The sequence below is a fragment of the Dunckerocampus dactyliophorus genome, chromosome 3 (assembly GCF_027744805.1).
Source record: "Dunckerocampus dactyliophorus isolate RoL2022-P2 chromosome 3, RoL_Ddac_1.1, whole genome shotgun sequence".
Lineage (NCBI taxonomy): Eukaryota > Metazoa > Chordata > Actinopteri > Syngnathiformes > Syngnathidae > Dunckerocampus > Dunckerocampus dactyliophorus.
The window spans coordinates 9,821,282-9,843,258 of NC_072821.1; the positions used below are offsets into that span (position 1 = coordinate 9,821,282).

Below are 21,977 nucleotides of genomic sequence, written 5' to 3' on the forward strand. Positions count from 1 at the left end.
CCGCAGTGGTGCCGCCCTCCCCAGGCGACAGCGTGAGCAAACAGAGACGCTCAATAAAGCAGCAGCTCGACCCGAAGCATCGTGCAAGACGCTCTGCACTCACCGTGTTGGACTGGGTCCGAAGTCGTCGTCCCAACCGGTCCCACGAGCTGCTCTCATTCTGGTCCAGGCCGCGTCAGATCACTGCTGCGCAGGTGGGACTAGCTACCTTCTGCCTAGCCGATGGCTCACGCTTACACGCCAAATGCCTTAGACGAGCGCGACCTCCATCTGCTTCAGACCAGCCTGCTGCAGTGGATCCATGCTACACAGATGGTGACTGGGAGTGGCCTGATGTGCAGCCACCTGATCCACCTGCACCAGGTGTGTAGGATGATCCTCAGCAGCCTTGGCTCTGTCCTGTGAGGGCCCGCCAGAGGCCTCTCTAATTGAAGGACTATGTCTGGCCTGTGCTGTGGCAACAAAGCTCACATGGCTAGGTGGGTAAACAGTCGACCCAGTTACCCAGTTAGGTTGGCTGTCGTTAGGTGTTACTGGGTTTTTTGCAGTTTGAAAAAAGGGGGGTAAATGTAACGTATGACCATATGCTAGGATGTTACGGAGTCACAACAAGACGTATGGTGTCGCTTTGTTGTATCATAATGCACAGCAAAGCACAGATGGATTCACAACACAGTAACAGTCTGGCTCTTTGAGTTGATTGGGACAAGACAGGAACAATAAAGTCGTGTGAACATATAGTCGTTATTCATATGTGCCTGAACATAACACTCGTAGCAATGCATTATGTAATAATGGTGCATTATGGAATGTAATACATTTTCACCCCGCTATGTAGTAATGCTGCATTTTGTAGTAATTGGGGTATTTTATAATAAAATTCTTAAACACATTTTGTAATAAACTTTGCCGCATTTTGTAATAACTTGTTAAATATTGCAAAAGTTATTACCAAATGTGGATGCGGCATCTTTGGAAGAAAATGTAACAATTTGGTGTATTATGTAATTGAAATTGAAATGATGATTTAATTAGAAAAAAAATCATCAGAATAACATTAATCATTAGAATTCAATAAACTAGTACAATGTTTTATTGGTCAAACCTAAATTAAATGTAACTGCACTGATTATAATGGAGAATGTGTTTGCAAGCTAGAGACAATAGCTACACGGATTACCATATTTGTTAAATTTCTAATTTAGCTGAATTCCACAATCTTAACAGTCAAAAAAGTAATTAACCATAAATTCAAGTGCTGCATTCATTGCACAGGTGTTTTTTCTATTGATTTAGTTGTATTTACACTAGGGATGCAATGATACATAGTGAAATATTGGACCTTCCGGCCTGCCATTCACAGGACAATGGACCGTGGGTCTGCAATACATTTTGCGCTGTGTGTGTGTGTGTGTGTGTGTGTGTGTGTGTGTGTGTGTGTGTGTGTGCACGCAGACCTGTCCAGCCTTGCAAAAAGCCCTCCCCGTGACGTAATATCCCATTTCCCACACTACATATTTGAAGTGAGGGACGGTCTGCCTAAAAGGCGAGGCATTTGGCTTGGAAGCACAAAGTATAGGCTACAACAGACGTGTGGCCGTGTCGGTGATGCACGGAGGCAACTCTGAGCGGGCGGATCTCCTCAGCTACTCTATCTATCTTTCTCTATCTTTATAGTACAATATTATCCGTTATATACATTAATTTTCTGTACGCCATATCAATATTTTTATTTTTGAGAATTTTATTCATTGGAGTAGATTGCAATAGCATGTTCATGCTTTATTAAAAAAAATCACAACAATAATAATAAGAAGATCATTTGGTGAGAAAAGCGTCTGTGTAGGCTCTCAGTCGTTTGGTGAGAAAAGGTTGTTCGCTACACACAAAAAATGTCCCAAAACCGAACCGAAACTGTAGCCCATAAACCGAGGTAAGGACTGTACCATGGGTTGCCTGTACCGTGGCGCCCCTTGACTCTGTACATCTTATCACTGATGCTGTCGGCCATGTCATGTCAAAGAACATACTACGTTACGTTAAAGAACATCACAAGGTTACATTTGCCAGTTCAACATCTCCAAAAACGAGAGGGTTATTACTGATAATTCAATCACAGCGTAACTTTTACATACTGACACTAATTTGTTTGGTCATATTGTTTCATTGGTAAATAAAAGGAATTTGTACGTATCAAACCAGGTTGGTATGATAGCAAACTGAACTGAAAAAGCAAAACAAGTTTTGGAGTGCTGGAGCAACACATTAAAAGGAGAGAAGCCCTGATATTTTTTTGTATGTATTGCCTTGCTGGTCTCCAAAAATAAATTAACAGTAGCCTTGCCAAAGATTTATAACAATCTGTATGCAGATTAAAAGTTTGTACATGAATCTCCGCCAGTTGAACTTCATCTTGTTACTATTTATTCTAGTCCACTGCTTAAATGGGCTATGTTATTTTAAGTGTTTCAAGGGTTGCTTTTTTTTTTTTTTTTTGCTGACCCCTTTTCATGTTTTTCCTTTTTTGTCTCAGTCAGTTGTCAGGAACAAACACATGCTGTCCATCCATTCGCTTTGTGTCATGTCACTGATAAACTGCTAGTTACCCCAGACAGACCTTAAAAAAATGAACCACGTTTTCAGAATGACAGGTTAAAACAAATACTTTCACTCGGGACATACTGTATATCTAGTCTGCAAAGTGTTCTTGGCAGGGAAAGCACCAAACATTCAGAAAAAACATATTTGCTTCGTTTTTTTTTCCCCCTTCTGTTTCATCTTATTTTGAAGTATATTCACATCAATGTCAAGTTTCATACCTTCAATTTAAAACGTAAAGTAGTTCAAGTAACTGATCATTGTAGCCTGAACACGCTCTTGATAGTCTTTTTTTTGTTTTTCCTAAAGAGACATTAACTGTATCATTAAATTATGATAGAATATTAATATTATGAATATTATGAAATCACGATCACTCTTCAAACCTCTTCACCTTGCACCAGATAGTCATAATAGTGGAGTATATCGTAAAATATGATGTGGTATCTTGTTCATGTATACGAATCACACTCACCCACTAGTGCTTGTCGTAGTAGGTGGTTTGGAGGTCTGCACGTGTAGTCAATGACTGTCAGTGTCAGTGTTTGGGGGCCCCTTACGGGCCCTAAGCAGTCACATTTAATTTACATTTGGACAGCCACAGAAGGATTCAGCGCTACCTTTTATTTTTTTAGATTTGGCGCTATCTGCTTGCCCCCGCTCACAATCATATTACACTAGGACTGTCTGAGCGGCTTGTGGTTACAACTCCGACCAGTAGATGGAAGCGTAGCGCTGCATAGTCAGCGGAACTTCAATTGGCTTAACTCATTCAATCGCAGCCATTTTTCGAAATTCAAGCCCTTCAGTGCCGGCCATTTTAGACGATTTTGACTGTTTTTTCAAGGCACAAGGAATATGTTGTTCTATGGAACCTACCAAAAAAAATGATTACACTCCTATCTTTCATCAGAAAAAGAATAGTTTGTTACTACCTTTTTCTGTTCTTTAGTAATCAGCAGTAGAACGTAGGTGAGTTTCAGAAAAATATCACTTCCCGACTAGAAAAGTGAGAAAACAAGCTTTTTGTGAAAAAGATATATTTCAAGCATATTTCACTTTGACACAAATATTTTTGTGCTTTTGTGACAGCTCAAATTAGCACAACATAAACAACACAGAAATATATATTTTTTTACATTGTAATAACAATGTATTTACAAATATAACGCTCTTCATGTTAAAATGTCCCTACAATGCCTAACCTTCCTCATGCTACACTCCCCCACGTGCTCCCAAGTCTTTCTTCCTGTCACGTGTGATCCTTCCATCCACATGATCTCTGCCAAGCTCTTATCAAATGCACTTCTGCCACCTAGTGGCCGTTCTTATGGCTTAAAATTTCTCTGAAGCCAAATGCATTAGTGGGGAGTTGTGTCATCACCTCTTTTAGCTTGTCTCACAAACAAATGTAAAACACGTATAAATACGTTGTTGGGATCAGGCTTCGGGTTTATAAAAACGTATAACTACGTTGTTGGTATTAAATTAGTTTAGGTGACGGGACTTTAATTTGCAGGCGATAGTCAACAACTAGCTTGACAACACAGTGCCACAGAACATCATCAAACAGAGCGCCAGTCTTAGGGGGTATATGGTGAACAACAAACCCAGCCTTTGTGCTCAAGATGCAACTCGACAAAACCTAACGTCCGCAATCAGACTTAATAGGTCCTGTGATGGTGGTTATCAGTTTACTTTGTCAAGTCCGGTTTTGTGCTAAGTGCACGTTCACATGAAAGGGGGCGTTTGACGTCATATTATTCTACTTCCACTGAAAAGTGAAGCCATCCCGGCCAGTGTATTTTCCAAAAAAACGAGTACGTGGGTATTATGGAGCGTTATGTGGAGTTCCCAAAAGATTATGACTGCTTAAAGCAACACTGTGGCCGCCAATAGAGCGAGGAAGGAGCTATCGTCAACTCAACACAGCTCGCTAACTCACTTCTGCGCATACCTTCTCAGTCACAGTGGCAAAAAATAAACAGCACAACATGCAACAGGTAAGTTCACACACAACAACAATGAACTACCATTCTTTGTGGGTAACTAAGCATGTTTGGGAGACAAGCCTCTGTTGTTGCCATTGTGATTTATGATCACCTAGTTGTGGTGTATAGCATTGCTCGACCAGCCAGGAAGCCCTTTGTATTATGTTACTGCTAACATTTAGCACCGATGTTCATTTTCTTGTCTGCAGTGCTATTATAATTCCCTGAAAAGTTATCTGAGTGAAGAAAATTAAATACGTAAATTAGGCATGGTCAAAATGGTTGTTAAAACCGTTAAAAATTTGGTTAGCATCTTGAAGCTAATTGAGTGCAGTGCTGGCTGCAACCAGCAGAGGCGCTGTTGATTCAGTCATAACTAGTTAGCGTTATGGAGGTCCAGTATTAATACATAATAATGTAATGTATTAATACATAATACATAATTATTACATCACTGGCATGGAAACAGAAGTTCAGAACATTCCCCCAAAATACCAATGAATCAATTAATTTATTGTTGTCTATCCCAAATGTCAGCAGTTAGTCAGAACTATAGTGTAACAGTGAAATGTTGCATGTTTACCTCTCTTTGTGAGGATTTTCTACGGGGGTTACTTCTTTCTGGTTTCTCCAAACCTTTGAAATCAATGGCCGTGTGGACAGGTCAGAGCCTGCCAGTGATCATGCTACGATTGCATCTTTTCTTTGCGGTGTTTGAACTCCACGACCCACTTATTCTCGCTCAGCTGTTAAAGCATCATTGATTCCAAAATGAGAATGTCAATTCTGAAGCACAGGCTCACCCTGCTGTCAAATGGTTCACTAGTATTCTGCACACTGCTTTAACAAAATTTGCTGCAATTGTATTTTAAATTTGGATAAAAATCTGACAGCTGCTAATTCCTCTGCTTAAATAAGACAGATGTTGTCTACGATACTAGCCTGTGCAACACTATATAGACAAAACCTCCCTCCCTTTTGCAGCTATAGCAGCTCACACATTTCTGGAAAGACTTTTTAATCAAGATTTTCAAGTTTGTCTACGAGAATTTGTGTCCATTTAACCCAGGGATGTCCAAACTTATTCCACCAAGGGCCGCATATTGATAAATCCAAGGATGCGGGGGGTCACTAATATTTTTAAAAGGTTGGCATTGTTATTATTAGTTATTAGGATCAACATGTCTGCTTTTTTCTTTGAATTGTGACTTTTTGCTCTATTTTTACCATTTTTAAAAATGTATTTTATCTCTACGATGTACCGCGAGCCAATAGAAAACGAGCTCGGGCCCAAATAAATACAAAAAATTCTGAAATACAATATAAATACCCTTACACAGTGATACATGAAAAATACAACCTCATAATTTGCACTCAATAACTCTATACAATGTTCCCTTGTTTAACGCGGGGGTTAGGTTCCAGAAAATACCCGTGTTAAGTGAAATCCGTGTAGTAGAAGTTGTTTTTTCAGTTTTTATATAAGCGGTTTTGTTCATTATGTTTTTTCATTTACAGGATATAAACGTTTTCCTATAAAAATAAAAATACGATAGCTTTTAGAAATAACACATTTAAATTTAATGATCAATCTACAAGGTTGGACATATAAGAAATCATTAATCGTGACTCACGCGTATTTTACAGTTCCTCTGACTGCGTGACTTTGGCTTCGTCCTGGCGTGGGTCTGCTGTCGTGTCTTTTTCCGCCCTTGGTGCAGGTGTCTTTTTCCGGGTGAAGATCATAGGTATGGGTCGTTGTTGGCGCTCTTTTTTTCTTCTGGGCCAGAATGTTCTTATAAACAGACATGCCCCCTTCGATTATTTTTGAGAACTGTAATGAACGAAACATCAGAGGGTCCCGTTCTTGTGCAGCTCGCTGGAGTTAATTGGCCATTCTCACCAGGGTTGCCCAGCGATCAAATGTTCGTCTTCCTCATCTCCTCCGTGAGTCAGCGGTTGTGAGTGGGCATCAATCAGGGCATTCATGTCATCAGGAGTCATATCATTAAAGCATTAAAGCCATATCGTCGACATTATGAGTTTTGTAGGGGAGAAACAAACTTACAGCACGAAAGTATTACCAATTATGTAAATTAGGCAGTCCCCACAGTCCCTTAGGCAATCGGGACACAGAACACAATGCGTGTTCTCCCTTAGCGAATCAGGGCGCAGAACACAATGCACGTTCATACACAAAAAAATAAAAAATAAAAAAGCATGCTAGAGAGGGAACACTGTACAGTGTATATAAGATAAATTTACACTATGCAATATTTATATACAAAAACTAGGTGAGGTGATATTTTTTTCCGATTTGCGGCACCCATTGGAGGCCATGTTGCCCTTAGCATTTGCCTGTATTGCCTAATGGCCCAGCCGGCTCAGCTTTATGGACTTGAGTAGGTTAGAAGCCAGAAAAAAATCCTCCACTGAATTATTTCCATAAAGTTGTTTATGATGTTATATCCAGTAAAGGAGTAGCTTTATATTCACATGATAGAAGAGGCCAGTCTCACGGGCTGGTAGACGGAGCGAGAGATGGACAAGCAAATACATATACAGATGGATGCAGCAACAAAAAGCACACAGACAAGCTGGCTGATTGGTCATTTGACTGTAAAGACAACTCTCACGGAGCAGCTGTCTCATCGCGTAAGCTGGATGACTGGCTGGACAAGCTGACCGACGGTATAATCGGTCGCATATTCTAAAGCCAGCCCTCTTACTTTTGAATAAATGTCAAATAGCCGTAGGATCAATGTGTTGTCCTGATTAGGAGGCTGTCTGCAGTGCAACAAACTAAGAAGGCGAGACAGAGAGAAATGACACGGCCAAGTTGGCCCATCTGTACAGTGGATTACTGCTCATTACCTGATTGACTAGGGTGTTTGTGTGTGTGTGTTTCACTGTCAACATTTAGCAGACCAATCATTTGATTTACCCCAGGAAAAAAGTAAACGGCAGATCATTTCGCATTTTTATACAGTTTTTTATACACTTTTCTGGCGCCCCGTATGGGATATGCCCAAAATACTGTGCTAGACATGTAATACTGATATCCTCAAAGTTGTATATAGTGTTTTTATATGGTATATGAAAGGGTCCCGATGCACCCAGTTCCTTCAGCTGCCTTGAGCGTACTGCTCGCATTATATCCCGCCTCTTCCCGCTTTGTATAAGCTGACATAACACACACACGCACTAGTTAATGTTTGTTGTCAACTAATGGTAGTGATTTGGCAAAGTTTAGCTACTAACGTCAGCTATCATTGACTGTATAGCTGTAACAACAGCATGACTGGTGTTGATCGCCTCTCTGAGAGCGCTTTTGTGTGTATGGCCGCACCACGGACATGCACGTCGATACCAACAGTCGTGAGTAGTGAGGTGTGATACCACAAATTTTCTTTCCTATCCGATACTGAGTAAAATTCAGGTTGGTATCGTCGATCTGACTACTGAGGTACTTTGTGAAAATACACTTAATACTAAATGTCTCGTACATTTTAAAAAGTAGTGTGTTTCAAATCATAGCATATCTCATAGCATAAAGAATACAAGACATCAGGGTAATGCATTTATTCAACTCTGAAGTATTCGCGGTAGCAACGTGATTTACAATATAGCCAAGCCTATATCCAAGAACAGAAAAAACAGAGGATGAAATCACATAAAATAGGTACAAATGGTGTATTGAACAATAAAAAAGGAAAGTAAAATAATAAAACAATTAAAATGTATTATTAATTATGAAGAAGTAGTATAACAATGAAAACAAATTCAGAATTCACACATGGTTCCGTTTACGATTAGCCGTCATTTCAACAGACTGAGACGTACACATTATGCACTTAGTGCTGCACTGGATCCCCAGGATGCAGAGACACTAGACAGGAGTGGATGCACAGAAGCCTAAAGATCTGGTCCTGAAGGTATCAATATTTCAGTCTCGATCCGCACATCACTAGCCGTGAGTGACAGCCGTGATGCTAGTTATTTTATTCCGGCCTAAATGCACAACAATTTTCAGTTTAATTCATAATTGTGAAAAAATATAGACATTGTTTCGTACAATCTGTTCTTTTAAACCAGTATTGGTCAAAGCTTGCGGTGATACTTTCATATTTTCTGGTTTTAGAAAATGTAATTTGGAGCATGTTGAATACTGTCCCGTTAATAGACGAATGGACAATGAATTATCGAAACTTGCCGTGCCTCTGCAAAGACGTTTTACTGATGTTGGCCATGTTTTTTTACAGACATGTGGGACACACATTCAGTGCAATAAAGTGTGTACCGCTTTTAGCAGTGACTTGGTTTGACACCCTAAAGCAGGGGTCACCAACGTTTTTCCTTGTGAGAGCTACTTTTACAAAATGAAAATGGCCACGAGCTACTCATTTTTGTAACATTTATTTTCAGAGCTTATTTTAAACCCAAACAAAGCGAATATGCTTGTTTTACCAGAACATTAAGAAAATGCTGGTGTCCACAACTCACATGTTGTATTTCAGAATGCATTTCTTTCTACTGTTCTTTCATTATTAACTGAAAACCTGAATGAAAAGCAGGCTTGCGGGCACCTCATGTGGTCGTGGGGGGCTACCTGGTGCCCGCGGGCACCACGTTGGTGACCCCTGCCCCAAAGTTACAGTGGGTGTTCTGAAGAGCACATTGAACCGTGTGAGAAATTTCAAGTCAGTCTGATTTTATGGAGTCAAACGTTGGGGTTTAATAACAGCACCACCATGTGGCAACACAGTAGGGGTAGATGTTTTTACCAAATGCGTCTGTGTAGGCTCTCAGTCGTACAGGAGTTGTTCATCGAGGAAAAGGCTTCTTGAGACGTCATCTGTACTTCTGTGTAGAAGGTGTCGGACGTTTCGCTCCTCATCCGAAGAGCTTCGTCAGCAAACTAATAAGTGCTGGTAGCATCTGTACTTCTGTGTAGAAGGTGTCGGACGTTTCGCTCCTCATCCGAAGAGCTTCGTCAGCAAACTAATAAGTGCCTAAGCTACCAGCTGGTAGCTTAGGCCTTAAAGGCCTACGCTACCAGCACTTATTAGTTTGCTGACGAAGCTCTTCGGATGAGGAGCGAAACGTCCGACACCTTCTACACAGAAGTACAGATGACGTCTCAAGAAGCCTTTTCCTCGTTTTTACCAAATGTTCACTTCTTTGTTTGTAGTGGTTCAGGAGTATATAATGGCTGTCCTACTTTTGTTACATGCTGTATGTGTGTACAGCCAATTTCTGCCCACTGACTGACTGGCGACCAGTCCAGGGTGTAGTCCAAGTCTGAATATTACTATACGTAGATCTCAGTGGCACTAAAAACATTGTTGACATACATAGAAAAGCAAGTAACAATACTTCAATTCAATATTGTAATAACAGAAACAATGAGTATGCTATACTATACAGTACATCCAGTACAACTGGACAAAGATTCTGCAAAGCATTGCCATCGCATAACATTCCTTGGACTTCCCTTGGTTCTTGTCCAGTGTCCATTTCCTCACCGTACATTTGTCTTTCTGTTTGCGGCTCTCCAAAACCCCCTTCATCTCTTTTTACTCATCTCTTTTGTCCTTGCTTTGAGGCCAAGGAATTTATTTGTTCAACCACTCTTCTTTTTTTCCAACTGGCCTCAGTGTTTGTCTGCGTGGCAGAGTTTTTTCTTGTCACCCGTGACCACCATGTAGACCAAAGAAATGTGCAGTTACGGTTGTCACGATAGTCCACATTTCCTTTACGAAACTGATCAGATCTAAGATTTTTTTGAAACAATCATTAAAGTAAATCAGAACACAATTGCCTTTAAGAAAAACAATGTAATATGATGGTAAATTAATACAGTATAACTTACACTTAGAGTGTTTCATGATTTTATAAGAAAACATTCAATATCAGGGGAGTGCAAAAATGTCAGTATTTTGCAGTATGCAGTAGCATAGCCACAAATCAATTCTGCTTGTGTAGATGATCAGGTGCATTCTGGCAAGCACATTTAGGTTAACATCCATTTCAGAATCTACAGCCGGAGCCACTTCAACTGTCTTAATACGTGTATGAGTAGCGGACGTATTCCCACCTCCTTGTAAGTAGACAGATGAGAGCCTCATCTTTTAAGGGAAACCAATTTTGGTCAATTGTATCTTGAATTTCACTCATACAGTTAGTGCTTAGAGGTATAGGAGCAATGATTGCAACTTACTGGGGATCAACAGACATTAATGTATATTCAGTGCATATAGTATATGGGCAGCATTCCTCCACCTTGCAGGTGCTAATCCACTACTGCCTACAAGCCATAACAATATATTTCATGCTATCAGGGCAATTTACTAGGTGCACCAGATCCAATAGAATATTTATTATTCGACAAATAATGTTCTTCTGTTCTTGTTGCTTTTAATTTATTGGTATTAATGTTTCTTCTGTTCTTATTCATGTGTTTTCTTTCTTTTTTTTAGGGAGACTGAACAGAATAACAATTTCATTGCGTAGTGTAACTACCTGTTTTACTGTGCACAGGACAATAAAACTCTTGAATCTTGAGTCTTGCCTCAGTGATGTTGCCAAACATTGTGAAGGGGTCAAGCATTGGCCACAGTAAGATTTTTCTATATTTACAGTACTGAACAAGTGCAGAGCCCACCTATCATAAAAAAACAAGAAAACATTCATATTTGAAGAAATCTTCTTTCAAAAACATGAAACTTAACTTTAAACCTAAAAATGTTATAAGTTATTTGGCAAATAGTCATTGTATCAGCTATATTATATATATGTATTTTATATATATATATATGTGTATATATATATATATATATATATATATATATATATATATATGTATTGTACCACAATCCTGAGTTGCTTCTACAGATGCACTATCGAAAGTGTCCTTACCGCCTCCATCACTGTTTGGTACGGTAACTGTACAACACGTGATAGGAAGGCACTCCAGCGGGTGATCAAGACCTCACAGAACATTGTTGGGGCAGCCCTCCCCTCACTGCAAGACATTTATAAAACTAGAGTCCTACGCAGAACACACAACCTCATCAAGGACAGCACACATCCACAACACTCATTATTCACACTCCTACCGTCAGGCAGACGCTACAGGAGTTTGAAGTCCAGGACCACAAGGCTGGCAAACAGATTTTACCCACAAGCCATCAGGCTTCTAAACGAAGCACTCACACACGCCGCACGCAACACACGCACACACTCATAGCACTTTATTTATTTATTTATTTATTTGTATTAATGTCTCTTCTGTTTTTGTTGCTTAATTTATTGGTATATACGTTTATGTGTTTATGTTTCTTATGTTCTTATTCTTTCTTGTGTTTTCTTTCTTTTCGTGGGAGAATGAACAGAATAAGATTTTCATTGCATGGTATAACTGCTGTTTTTACCATGCACATGACAATAAAACTCTCTTGAATCTTGAATCTTGAATCTTGTAATGCATAGTGCATCAAAAACATATTTTTTTTCTGTTCTGAAATGCAAGTACTATAAATCACAGGGGTTAAAACGTGATGAGATTTCTTGTTTGGAGAAAAGCTCTCTCGCGAGAAGAGGGCATCCAGAAGCTAATCACGGTGAACTATTGCATCGCTATTATGAATGATAATACATGTACTATGGAAGTGGCAGTGTGCAAGGCATTATTGGAACCTCACATTAAGTGCTTTAGGCACACCTGGCAACCTACCTCGGTGTTCCCAGCTTCAGTGTCAGTGAGTGACATGTGGCTGTTTTTTCCATCGAAGTTAAACAGCTGTCACTGGGTTTATTGTCCGAGCAGAAGCTGCAGTAATTCTACATTTCATTAAAGTTTCTTAAGATTATTCAGATCAACCCACGTATATGTTCGGACTTGCCTGCATACTCAATCACCGAGCGATTCTGTTCATCGACTTTAAAAGATCCAGCAATCACTGGTTTCACGTCATAACATGCCTCATGCATAGAAGAGTTGACAATTTAGCGACAAGGTCGCTATATTTAGCGAGAAGGGGGTTTGCATTAATAGTGAAAGTCAGGAAGTGTTTCTTGTTTGAAATATCCCCGATATCGCCATGCAATGCCGGTTTCGTGCCGGTCGAAAACCTGTATTAACCTGTCCATACAATGCAGCTCGACAGTCCCAAAAAGGCAGAGTTTGAGCACACTACTCCGTCGCCTGGCAAAGACTCGCCTTCCTGGCGAACTCGAGACAATCTGGCTTGCCGAACACGTATGGGTGTCCCAAAGTGTGGCCCAGGGGACTTTTGGGGAGGGTAGCTGATTGCAGAAATAAAATAAAGAAAAAAACAGCATAAGTGGAAAAACAGAGCAAAAGGGCATCATATAACTAGAAAAAGCTCAAATACAGATACTAATAGCTAACAAAAATACAAATATTTGTCTTAAGTTTGACAGATGAATTGCCTGCATGCAAATTAAATGTGTGAACACAGCATGTCCATCCAAAACCGGTAAAATGAACATTATTGTCTTTGATACTAGATGGCAGACATGTCAACCCGTGTCACTGTGTAATACTTTGCTGTGACTACTTGTGCTGATAGCAATGCTTACAGCGGCACTGATGTAACATACATTTGAATAGAAGACTTCACTTTTAAGCACCTCCTTCATACATACTGGAAGCTTCCATGTGCTTTAATGCAACATATTCCATTGTTTATCTAGCCTTGGTATTACTTTGATGTGGTTTATTCCATGCCACATTTTCATCTATAAAAGAATGTGCAGTCGAGTTTAGTCTCAACATAATAAAAACACTTTCATCCAATGTACACTAATTAGGCTTCGTTATCCAGGCAGGTTGATAAACTATTCATTTCTTTCAGCTTCATCCTTCTCACTTCTTATCATTCATTCCTCCTATATGAACCCTCCCACAATCGTTCAGTTGTCACCCTTAAATTATAATTTTTTTGAGAATATATAGATTCCATTACAGCCTAAAACTTGCTTCTCTGTATTTGATAATACTGTAGATATGTACTGTAGATAGATAGATAGATAGATAGATACAAATTAAACACTTAAAAATAAAACAAACAAAGCAAGCAAGGACAGATAAGAAAAATAAGTAAATAAAATAAGAATAAATAAATACATACGGGACAGATCACTTCACCTCCGTAGTGTCGAACAACATGTGCTTTATGTCCAACCCCTCTCGAGTGGACTGGTTCCAGAGCCCTTGCTGTGCGCTGAGGTGAGTCCGACTATATCTAGCCGGAACTTCTCCACCTCACGCACAAGCTAAGGCTCCTTTCCCACCAGAGAGGTGACATTCCACATTCTTCTGCAGCCGAAAATTGGACCGCCAAGGTCCCCGCTTTCGGCTGCCATCCAGCTCACTCTGCACCCGACCCCTTTGGCTTCTCCCATGAGTAGTGAGTTCACTGGAGGGGGGACCCATGTTGCCCCACCTGCAAACCCGGCTCCGGAGGGCGGCCCCGGTGACCCGCGTCTAGGCGAGGGAAAACTCAGTCCATTGATTTTTTTTTTTTATTCATAGGGGCCTGTTGAGCCGCTCTTTGACTGGCCCTCACCTCTGATCTGTTTGTCATGGGTGACCCTACCAGGGGCGTAAAAGCCCCAGAATTTAGCTCCTAGGATCATCGGGACACCACGATAAGGTTGTACGTCAGGGAGGAATATAAGCCACACACACTTAATTTAAAGAGAATATTTGTACATATATAGGCCGCACCTGTCTGTAAGTCGCAGGTGTCCACGTAAACATGGGGTATTCAGTACCCAGAAAGATGTTACGCAGAAATATTTTTTAAACATTGAATTAAATAAATGCTTTTTTCCAAACAGTGCATGTAATATGACTTGTTAAACAGCCCACCAGAAAAGTTGCTGTCATCGCGGTTTTAATCCTCCTCCTCCTGCCATGAACGGCGTAAGGCCGGGTTTGGATCCCAAGATGCAGAGAAATGAGACCAAAATGTACAAGGAAAAGTTTGTTACAGAAAATCACTCCAAAGGAGGAAAAAAGGCATACAAAACATAAACTAGAAATAAAAAAAACAAAATACGGCAGAAGCCAAAAAACTAACTAGAGACACTGCAGAAAAACTAGCAGGAAAATGCAAAATACTAAGAACTACAGGCGCTGCCAAGAACCGGGCAGGAAGCAAGGATAACAATAGTCCAACAACAAAAGGTGTCCACTGCTGGAGTACGCCAAGCAGGGAAAAACGTACTTACAAGTGAGACCAGAAAGCAGGGTACAAAGAACAGGTGTGGAATTCCTGGCTCCGCCTCTGCAGCAAGGGGAGCACCGCAACAAAGTGGCAGACAGGCTACAGAGCTTGACACTTTCCACACTAAAACCACTAAAGTTATCTTCGTCAATGTCGGAACCAAACTGCCCCATAATTCCCTTGCTACACACCACGCCAGTGTCTCTCCGTCTTTCATTGTCGCGCGCAGCACCACCCTCGCCCCGAGGCAAATCAGCTCCCTAACCCGTGCTGTCCTCCCCAGCACGCAGCAGTTCAGCCCAGTGGGCGACAGTGGACCTCCCGACACCGCTCCATGCAACGACAGACCCGAGCGAAAGCCGTTAGATTGATCGCCTTCAACCCGAAAGCCGCATCACATGCACCTCTCCACGGGTTCGGACGCAAAATGACTGCTCCAAAGCACACAATATGTTGCAAGACCAGAACGCGACCACAAATTACTGTAGCCGCATCACTCTTTAAGCTGCAGGGTTACAAGCATGAGAAAAAAGTAGCGGCTTATAAACTGGAAATGACGGCAAAAGTCGTAGGGAGAAGAAATTACTCTCATTTCCACTGAAGCGGACAGCAGGAGGTGTCAGCCTAAAAAGCTGGTGAAAACGGAAAAGAGCAGTTCAGGGGTGCTAATGGTTAGAATTGAGGTTTCACAACAATACTTTCAAACAGACTACGTAGTTCAAATAGTGTATTTTCTCTGATGGCGTTTTTAACTTGTCATCGTGCTGTGTTGAAAACAACTCTGAACATTTCTCTGCGCTTTCTTTTAGGTTGTCGGGGTTCATGCTGCCTTCTCCTTTAGTCAGCAGTGGATCTATATTGGCCTTGTGGTTTACCACCGATTTCGCCGTCAGTGCACAGGGCTTCAAAGCTGTATATGAAGGTAAGATCATGATTTAAACTGTGCATATTATAGTAAGTTGGTCCAACTGGCAAATACAAGAATATTCTGCCCCTCTGAAGATAATAATGAAGTAAGCATATTTTACCATAGTTTCAGATATTGAATCTTTCTTAGATATCAGCTTTGTTGGTGTAATGTTTGTAATGACTGTAAAACTTTTCAGAGTATTGTTTTCCCCCTTATCCATGGCGCACATTTAATGTTTTTAGTAAACTGTACAAAAGACAGCTGGAACATACTTTATATGCATGCAACCATGCAGAGACAGAAAATGACATCACAACAATGTCAAGGTTCACACAATCCAAATAAAATTAACAACATAAAGACTCCCCATTAAAAAAGTACATCCAAGAACAGATACATACATACCGGTATATTAAATCTACCACAAAATCCAATCAAATGAAAACCGAATTATTGGTGAAATTAAAACACAATTGAATGAACACATTGGTTACATTACGACACTGCAAGTTAAGAAGGGTGTTTAGGTAACAACTTTGGCTTGGTTAAATGTTCATTGGCAGTTTTGGGAGTAACTGCATTAAAAATAACATGAATTACTATTTTAAAGGTTACAAAGCCGCTACTGACGAAAAGTGGCGTGCTATTATGCACCGATAGCTTTTTTAGTAAGGGGTGACAGATATACAATTAATGATGATTGGCGAAAGGTAGAGTGCAATTTCATGTTAAGCCAATCAGTGCCAGAGTTGAGGTAAGTGGGTGTTGTTGTTACAAACCTTGACGCGCTACAGCCACACACGAAAACGAGATGCAACAATGGCGAGTTCAAAGCGGTCTGCCAAGAGGATGGAAGTACAGGCACTACTTCAACATCATGTCAAAAGCAAGAACATGCATGTGAAGCGTACATTACATTTTTTTCGCATTTGTCGCGAGTAACTCTAAACTCGTGAAGCATCTCTCAAAGACAGCCGATTCCGCATGACTTTACATATTAGAAGGTTTTTCAAAAAAGTAGCAGCTTTCCCTGGTAACCCATTACATTTATGAAGAAGTAATTATGTCACAATTAATTCTTTGGGAAACAAAGTGTTAACTACTGTGTAACTAATTACTCGTAATTAGTAATTTGCCCAATGCTGTTCAGTGGTTGTAATGATTTCGGTGTAAAGTGTCCTCTGCCTATTGCTGTGTGGTGTCCATCTTTAACACAGTCAAATCAGGGGACATCACCTTGATGAAAATGTGTTGAACAAGCTGCATTTTCTTTGGGAGGAGGATGAAAGTGCGCCTGAGCTCTGCTGGTGATTTATGAAAAGAGCTGCCCATGTTAAGGATCCTGTGTGGGCGACTCGCAGCTCACTGCTGCTGTCTTGGTCTCTTCAGTATCAGTTGGAGCCGGTGTGAGTGTTTACACAGTGTAAATGTACAGCTATCTTGCCATTTACTTACTGTCTGCTTGCTCCTCACTGCTACATTGGGATGTGAATCTGTTATTGTCAGTGCTTGTTGTGTGTTGACCTCCTTCTTTACGGAAGACTGGTTCATGTCTGTGTGCCTGTTGGCACTGAAATGCTGGGTCTGACCTTTTGGAGAAACAGACACACATACACACTCACCACACACATGTACTTCATCCATGAATCATGAACTCTAAATATCAAAGACAAACTCAGCGGATCAAATATACACACTTACTCAGTAGCACGTTGTGTGCAAGTGTCAGTCAGAAGTCAGCCTAGATTTCTAGAACGGGGGGCAAGAGGCTAAACAGGCTTGTGGTTTTCTTAGAGCTTTTGTACACAGCAGGTTGCGCTTGTAGAAGAGAAATTAAGGAAACAAATGCATGGACAAACGGGGACCAGCAGATGATATGTATGATTCCATGAAATAGACGATTGTAAAACTAAAAGTGATATGGTCGAAATTAGATTGTACACTTTGCCATCCGCGTACACTTTCATTTTGCCATTAACATTCATGCTTTGTTAACTATGAAATTAATGAAAACATCCAATGTATGTGTGTGTAAAACTAACATTGGGAAATTACAGATACCATACCTTTGTCCAGAGCTTGATATGTTGTTTTTTTTTTCCCCTCAAAGCTAACAACAGCCCATAGCTCCAGAAAATGTAATGTGAATTGGTTTGTAAACGCTGCTTAACCCTACAAACCAACAAACAAACTGGCAAATATGACACTTATTTTATGTTTTCTTGAAAAAAATTCTCCTCGTTATGAGCACAGGTGAGACTATCTGTCGCACTTCCGCCAGTGACATTAGGTTGGCTGCGGGGTCGTCAGCCGGGAGCCACCCTTCACAGATGTTTCACTCCTTTAACCCCAGAACATCTCTGGGTGCACTGCTCCACCGGTCCCTGCAGCTGGTACTGGAAGCTTTCAGAAGGTTTCAGTGTAGCCTTTACAGTCAACTTCCACTGAGTAGGTGTAAGTTCTCCAGGCGGGTTGTGTGCAGGCACCTGGAAGCTCTGCGTATTTCTCCTTCTTCCTCTAGAAGGCATCCTCCATCCCCTTGTCCCGTGACACTGTCAGTTCGGCCATGATAACAGACTTTGCGGCAGTGTCTAGTCAAAGAGAAATTGTTGTGATCTAAGGGGGAAACCTTTAGTGCTCTCAGGCTCCATTCACCTCCATCGGAGAGACGAGTCCTCTCTTTTACAGTTCTGTTTAGGGCCTTTCCCACTTGGCGACAAATTGGATGAACAGTTATGTTGTTTCTGGCCTGGGTTTGCTTCAAGCCACAATGTGCCATGTTTGTGTGAAAACATCCATCAATCCATCTTCTATGCCGCTTATCCTCACTAAGGTCACGGGTATGGTGGAGCCTATCCCAGCTGACTTCGGGCGAGCGGCGGCGTACACCCTGGACTGGTCGCCAGACAATCAAACAATTATTCACACTCACATTCATACCTATGGACAATATAGAGTCGCCAATTAACCTAACATGCATGTTTTTGAAATGTGGGAGGAAACCGGAGTACCCTGAGAAAACCCACGCAAGGGGAGAACATGCAAACTCCACACAGAGATGCCCAATGGAGATTCGAACCCAGGTCTTCCCGATCTCCTGACTGTGTGGCCAACATACTAAACACTAGGCGGCCTGTATTCTTTCATAATAAATTGAGCTTATGTAAGTTTTGTGGTACCTCTGGCTTTGAACATCCTTTCAAATTTGGCAGAGCACCTTCATGTCGTCCTTTGCCACTTCACAGTTCGAATTTCGCGGCTTCACTCGAATAACAGTTTTTCAAAAAAATATTAATGAATAAATCATGCTGTTTCATGGTTGATTACGACCTATTATTAGTAAAAAACAAAGTGCATACTGAAGCAAATGTTACATATTTTGGCCTAAATTAAGCATTTTCAATCATAAAAATGGCAAAATTAATTAAGTGTAGTATTTTACACTGGTCAGTAGGTTTCAGTAATGTTACTGATGCGCAAACACCAGACTTTTATTGCAGGTTTTAATTATTTATCAACAGGCACAATGATCCGTAATAAAAACATGGGCTCCTGTTGAGGCTATCACCCACAACAAGCTAAAACTCACCTCTGAACCACCAACGTCACTTTGTGTTCGCCCGCCACTCAGCTCCCCTAGGGAACACATTTATAGCAACACACATGAGCATGAGTCGTACTTATATCTTTAAATGGCTTATTTACTCTTATTCTATCTACTGTATTCGGTGATATGAGTATAAAGGTAACTATAGGAGTGTTAGTTCACACCTAGAGGCCTCTAATAATGATTTAAAAAAGTTATTTAGAAAAAGTTGCAAACATGTTTTCTGTGCTCTAATTACAAAAATATTAGATTTAGAAATACGGTATCCTAATTCATGGAAATTCACTTATCACAGTCAGGTTTGGAACCAATTAACTGTGATAAACAAGGCATTACTGTACATTCCCCTATGGCAAAAGTCTGTGCTATACTGAATGCTTTCCTACTTTAAATGGGACATGTGACGGGCATTTCATTTTTTAATTTCTAGTATATATGTAATTTGGTGTATACATAGTCATGCTGACAGTCAGTAGCATAGCTACCACAGCCAGAAATACCCCTAAGTACTTTACCTACGTGCCAAATATAAAGGGTTTTAAGTGTACTCTTATTCTTGATCCTTGGGATATTTTGACCGATGCATGTCTGCAGCAGGATGACAACGAAGCATGTCCGATATGTTTTAATCTAATCGAAATGAGATGTTCAAAGGAGATACATAAATCTCCTTTAAGAGATGCAGAATGAACCCACCGTGCACACCGAGTGCACACCAAGTATGAAAGGAGACCAAACTGAATAAGTGGTGTGCGCACACCTCAGAGAAGTACTGTACATAGGGAGGGAAAAAAGAAGACCACAGTAAGGATGAGTGGCTCAAATGAAGCTATAAATGGAGGAGAGCAATGGCTCACTGATAAAAAGCCAAGTTTGCAAACCAGCCCACAAAGACATGATAATCATCAATTAATTTGCCCCCAAAGCGAGAGGAGAGCAGCGGGAGAGAGGTGTGAATGGAGACATTTAAAGTGAGAAGGGAGATGACTGGGAACACTAGGGAGACACACAGAGGGGATTGTATCTGTCTGTAATCTAAGTACATTAGGGATAAGACAAAATATTAATTCAGCAGAGGAGGAAAATGTTATGGATGTCATCATCATTATCGACATCAAACTTACCAGTAAGAGCTATTTTGCATCGTGATGTAATAGAGGGTTTGGATCAAAAGATCCAATGGGGATTTGTGTAATCCTCCCATCTCCTTTAGCTCGTCGTCTCTTTCTTTTACTGCCGGTGGATAATACATTTATGTCATAAGATAATGATTGTTGTATTTTTGTAATGCTCATATATGTTGCTTTTATGTCGTCACTGTGTTAGAACTTCCCAAGTTGAGAGCTTGTTTCATCCTCATAGTGCCAAAAGCTAAAACATAAATATTTATACCTTTTAGTAAAAGATGACTCGCTTCAAATGAGCTTCAAATTGTCGCTTAGCAACAAGGACCAGTGCCAGCACTTCCACTGAGCATTCGTTAAGAAGTGCAAAGGCAGCGCCAGGACCGTCCCATACTGAGGAAATATTGTGTAACTTAGGACATTATTTGTGCTGCTAGTCATTTAAACGCTGTTTTGACACAGGACATATTCACAACCATGGGCGGAAATGTAATGGCTTAAATGGGTCACAACTCAATGCTGTGTATGTTTATATTTAATATGCAGGGTTTCCCTTAGGATTTATTTGAAACTGTGGTGGTGGGCTGCATGGGAGGTGGACTCCATGCTGCTGCTGTGGCAATTTTTTCAAATTTAAATTTGCCGTTGGTAATAATGTCAACATTAGGGTCGTTTTCACAGGCTTTACAAGAAATACATGAATTAACTTTAAATACCTTTCTCTCTGCCTCTGTCAAGTGCCAACAGGGCAGACAGGCGACTCCGATGCATGTTTTTTAAAATAAAGCATAGTGAAAGGTTTTTATGATATTCCCTCCATCCATCTTCTGTGTCGCTTCACTAGGGTTGTGGGTATGCTGGAGTCTATCCCAGCTGACTTCGAGAGAGAGGCGGGGTACACCCTGGACTGGTCGCCAGCCAATCGCAGGGCACATATAGACAAACAACCATTCACTCTCACATTCATACCTATGGACAATTTAGAGTTGCCAATTAACCTAACATGTATGTTTTTTTTTGGAATGTGGGAGGAAACCAGAGTACCTGGACAAAACCTACGCACGTACGGGGAGAACATGCAAACTCCAGACAGATTCAAACCTTTCTTTTTTGCCATTGGAGCATAAGAGTGAATCAGGAGGGGGCTTAATGTCAGCTGCCTGGTGTCATATGACTTCTACAAAGTGACGGTTAGGATGTGGGTGACACGCGACCCGCACTACTGTCGCGATCGCCGTAATGGGCACCCCTGATACAGCATATACAAGTATGTCCATTCATACACTGTATTACTTAAGTGTTTTCACGTAAACCAAAAAAACAACAACCTAATTTCCAAGGTATGGCGGCTTTTATTTTACCGTGGCGCTGCAACACAATCCATTACATGTAGCGGAAACCCTGATATGCATGTTCTCTGGGCCCCAACAACACGTGCAAGTCAATTCATTTTCCATTTTCTTCCACTTGTCCAACGTTGAGTCAGCAGCC

The 21,977-nt window shown here is 40.8% G+C and overlaps 1 protein-coding gene across 4 annotated transcripts in view; it reads left to right on the forward strand.

Moving 5' to 3' along the window:
* The window catches only part of LOC129178114 (CUB and sushi domain-containing protein 1-like), a 493,613-nt gene that overhangs the window by 156,237 nt on the left and 315,399 nt on the right, over positions 1-21,977 (forward strand). For all 4 annotated transcript variants that reach the window (XM_054769950.1, XM_054769952.1, XM_054769951.1 and 1 more), the window contains exon 3: positions 15,655-15,767. In XM_054769950.1, the coding sequence (XP_054625925.1) occupies positions 15,655-15,767 (113 nt within the window). The remainder of the gene's footprint in view (positions 1-15,654; positions 15,768-21,977) is intronic.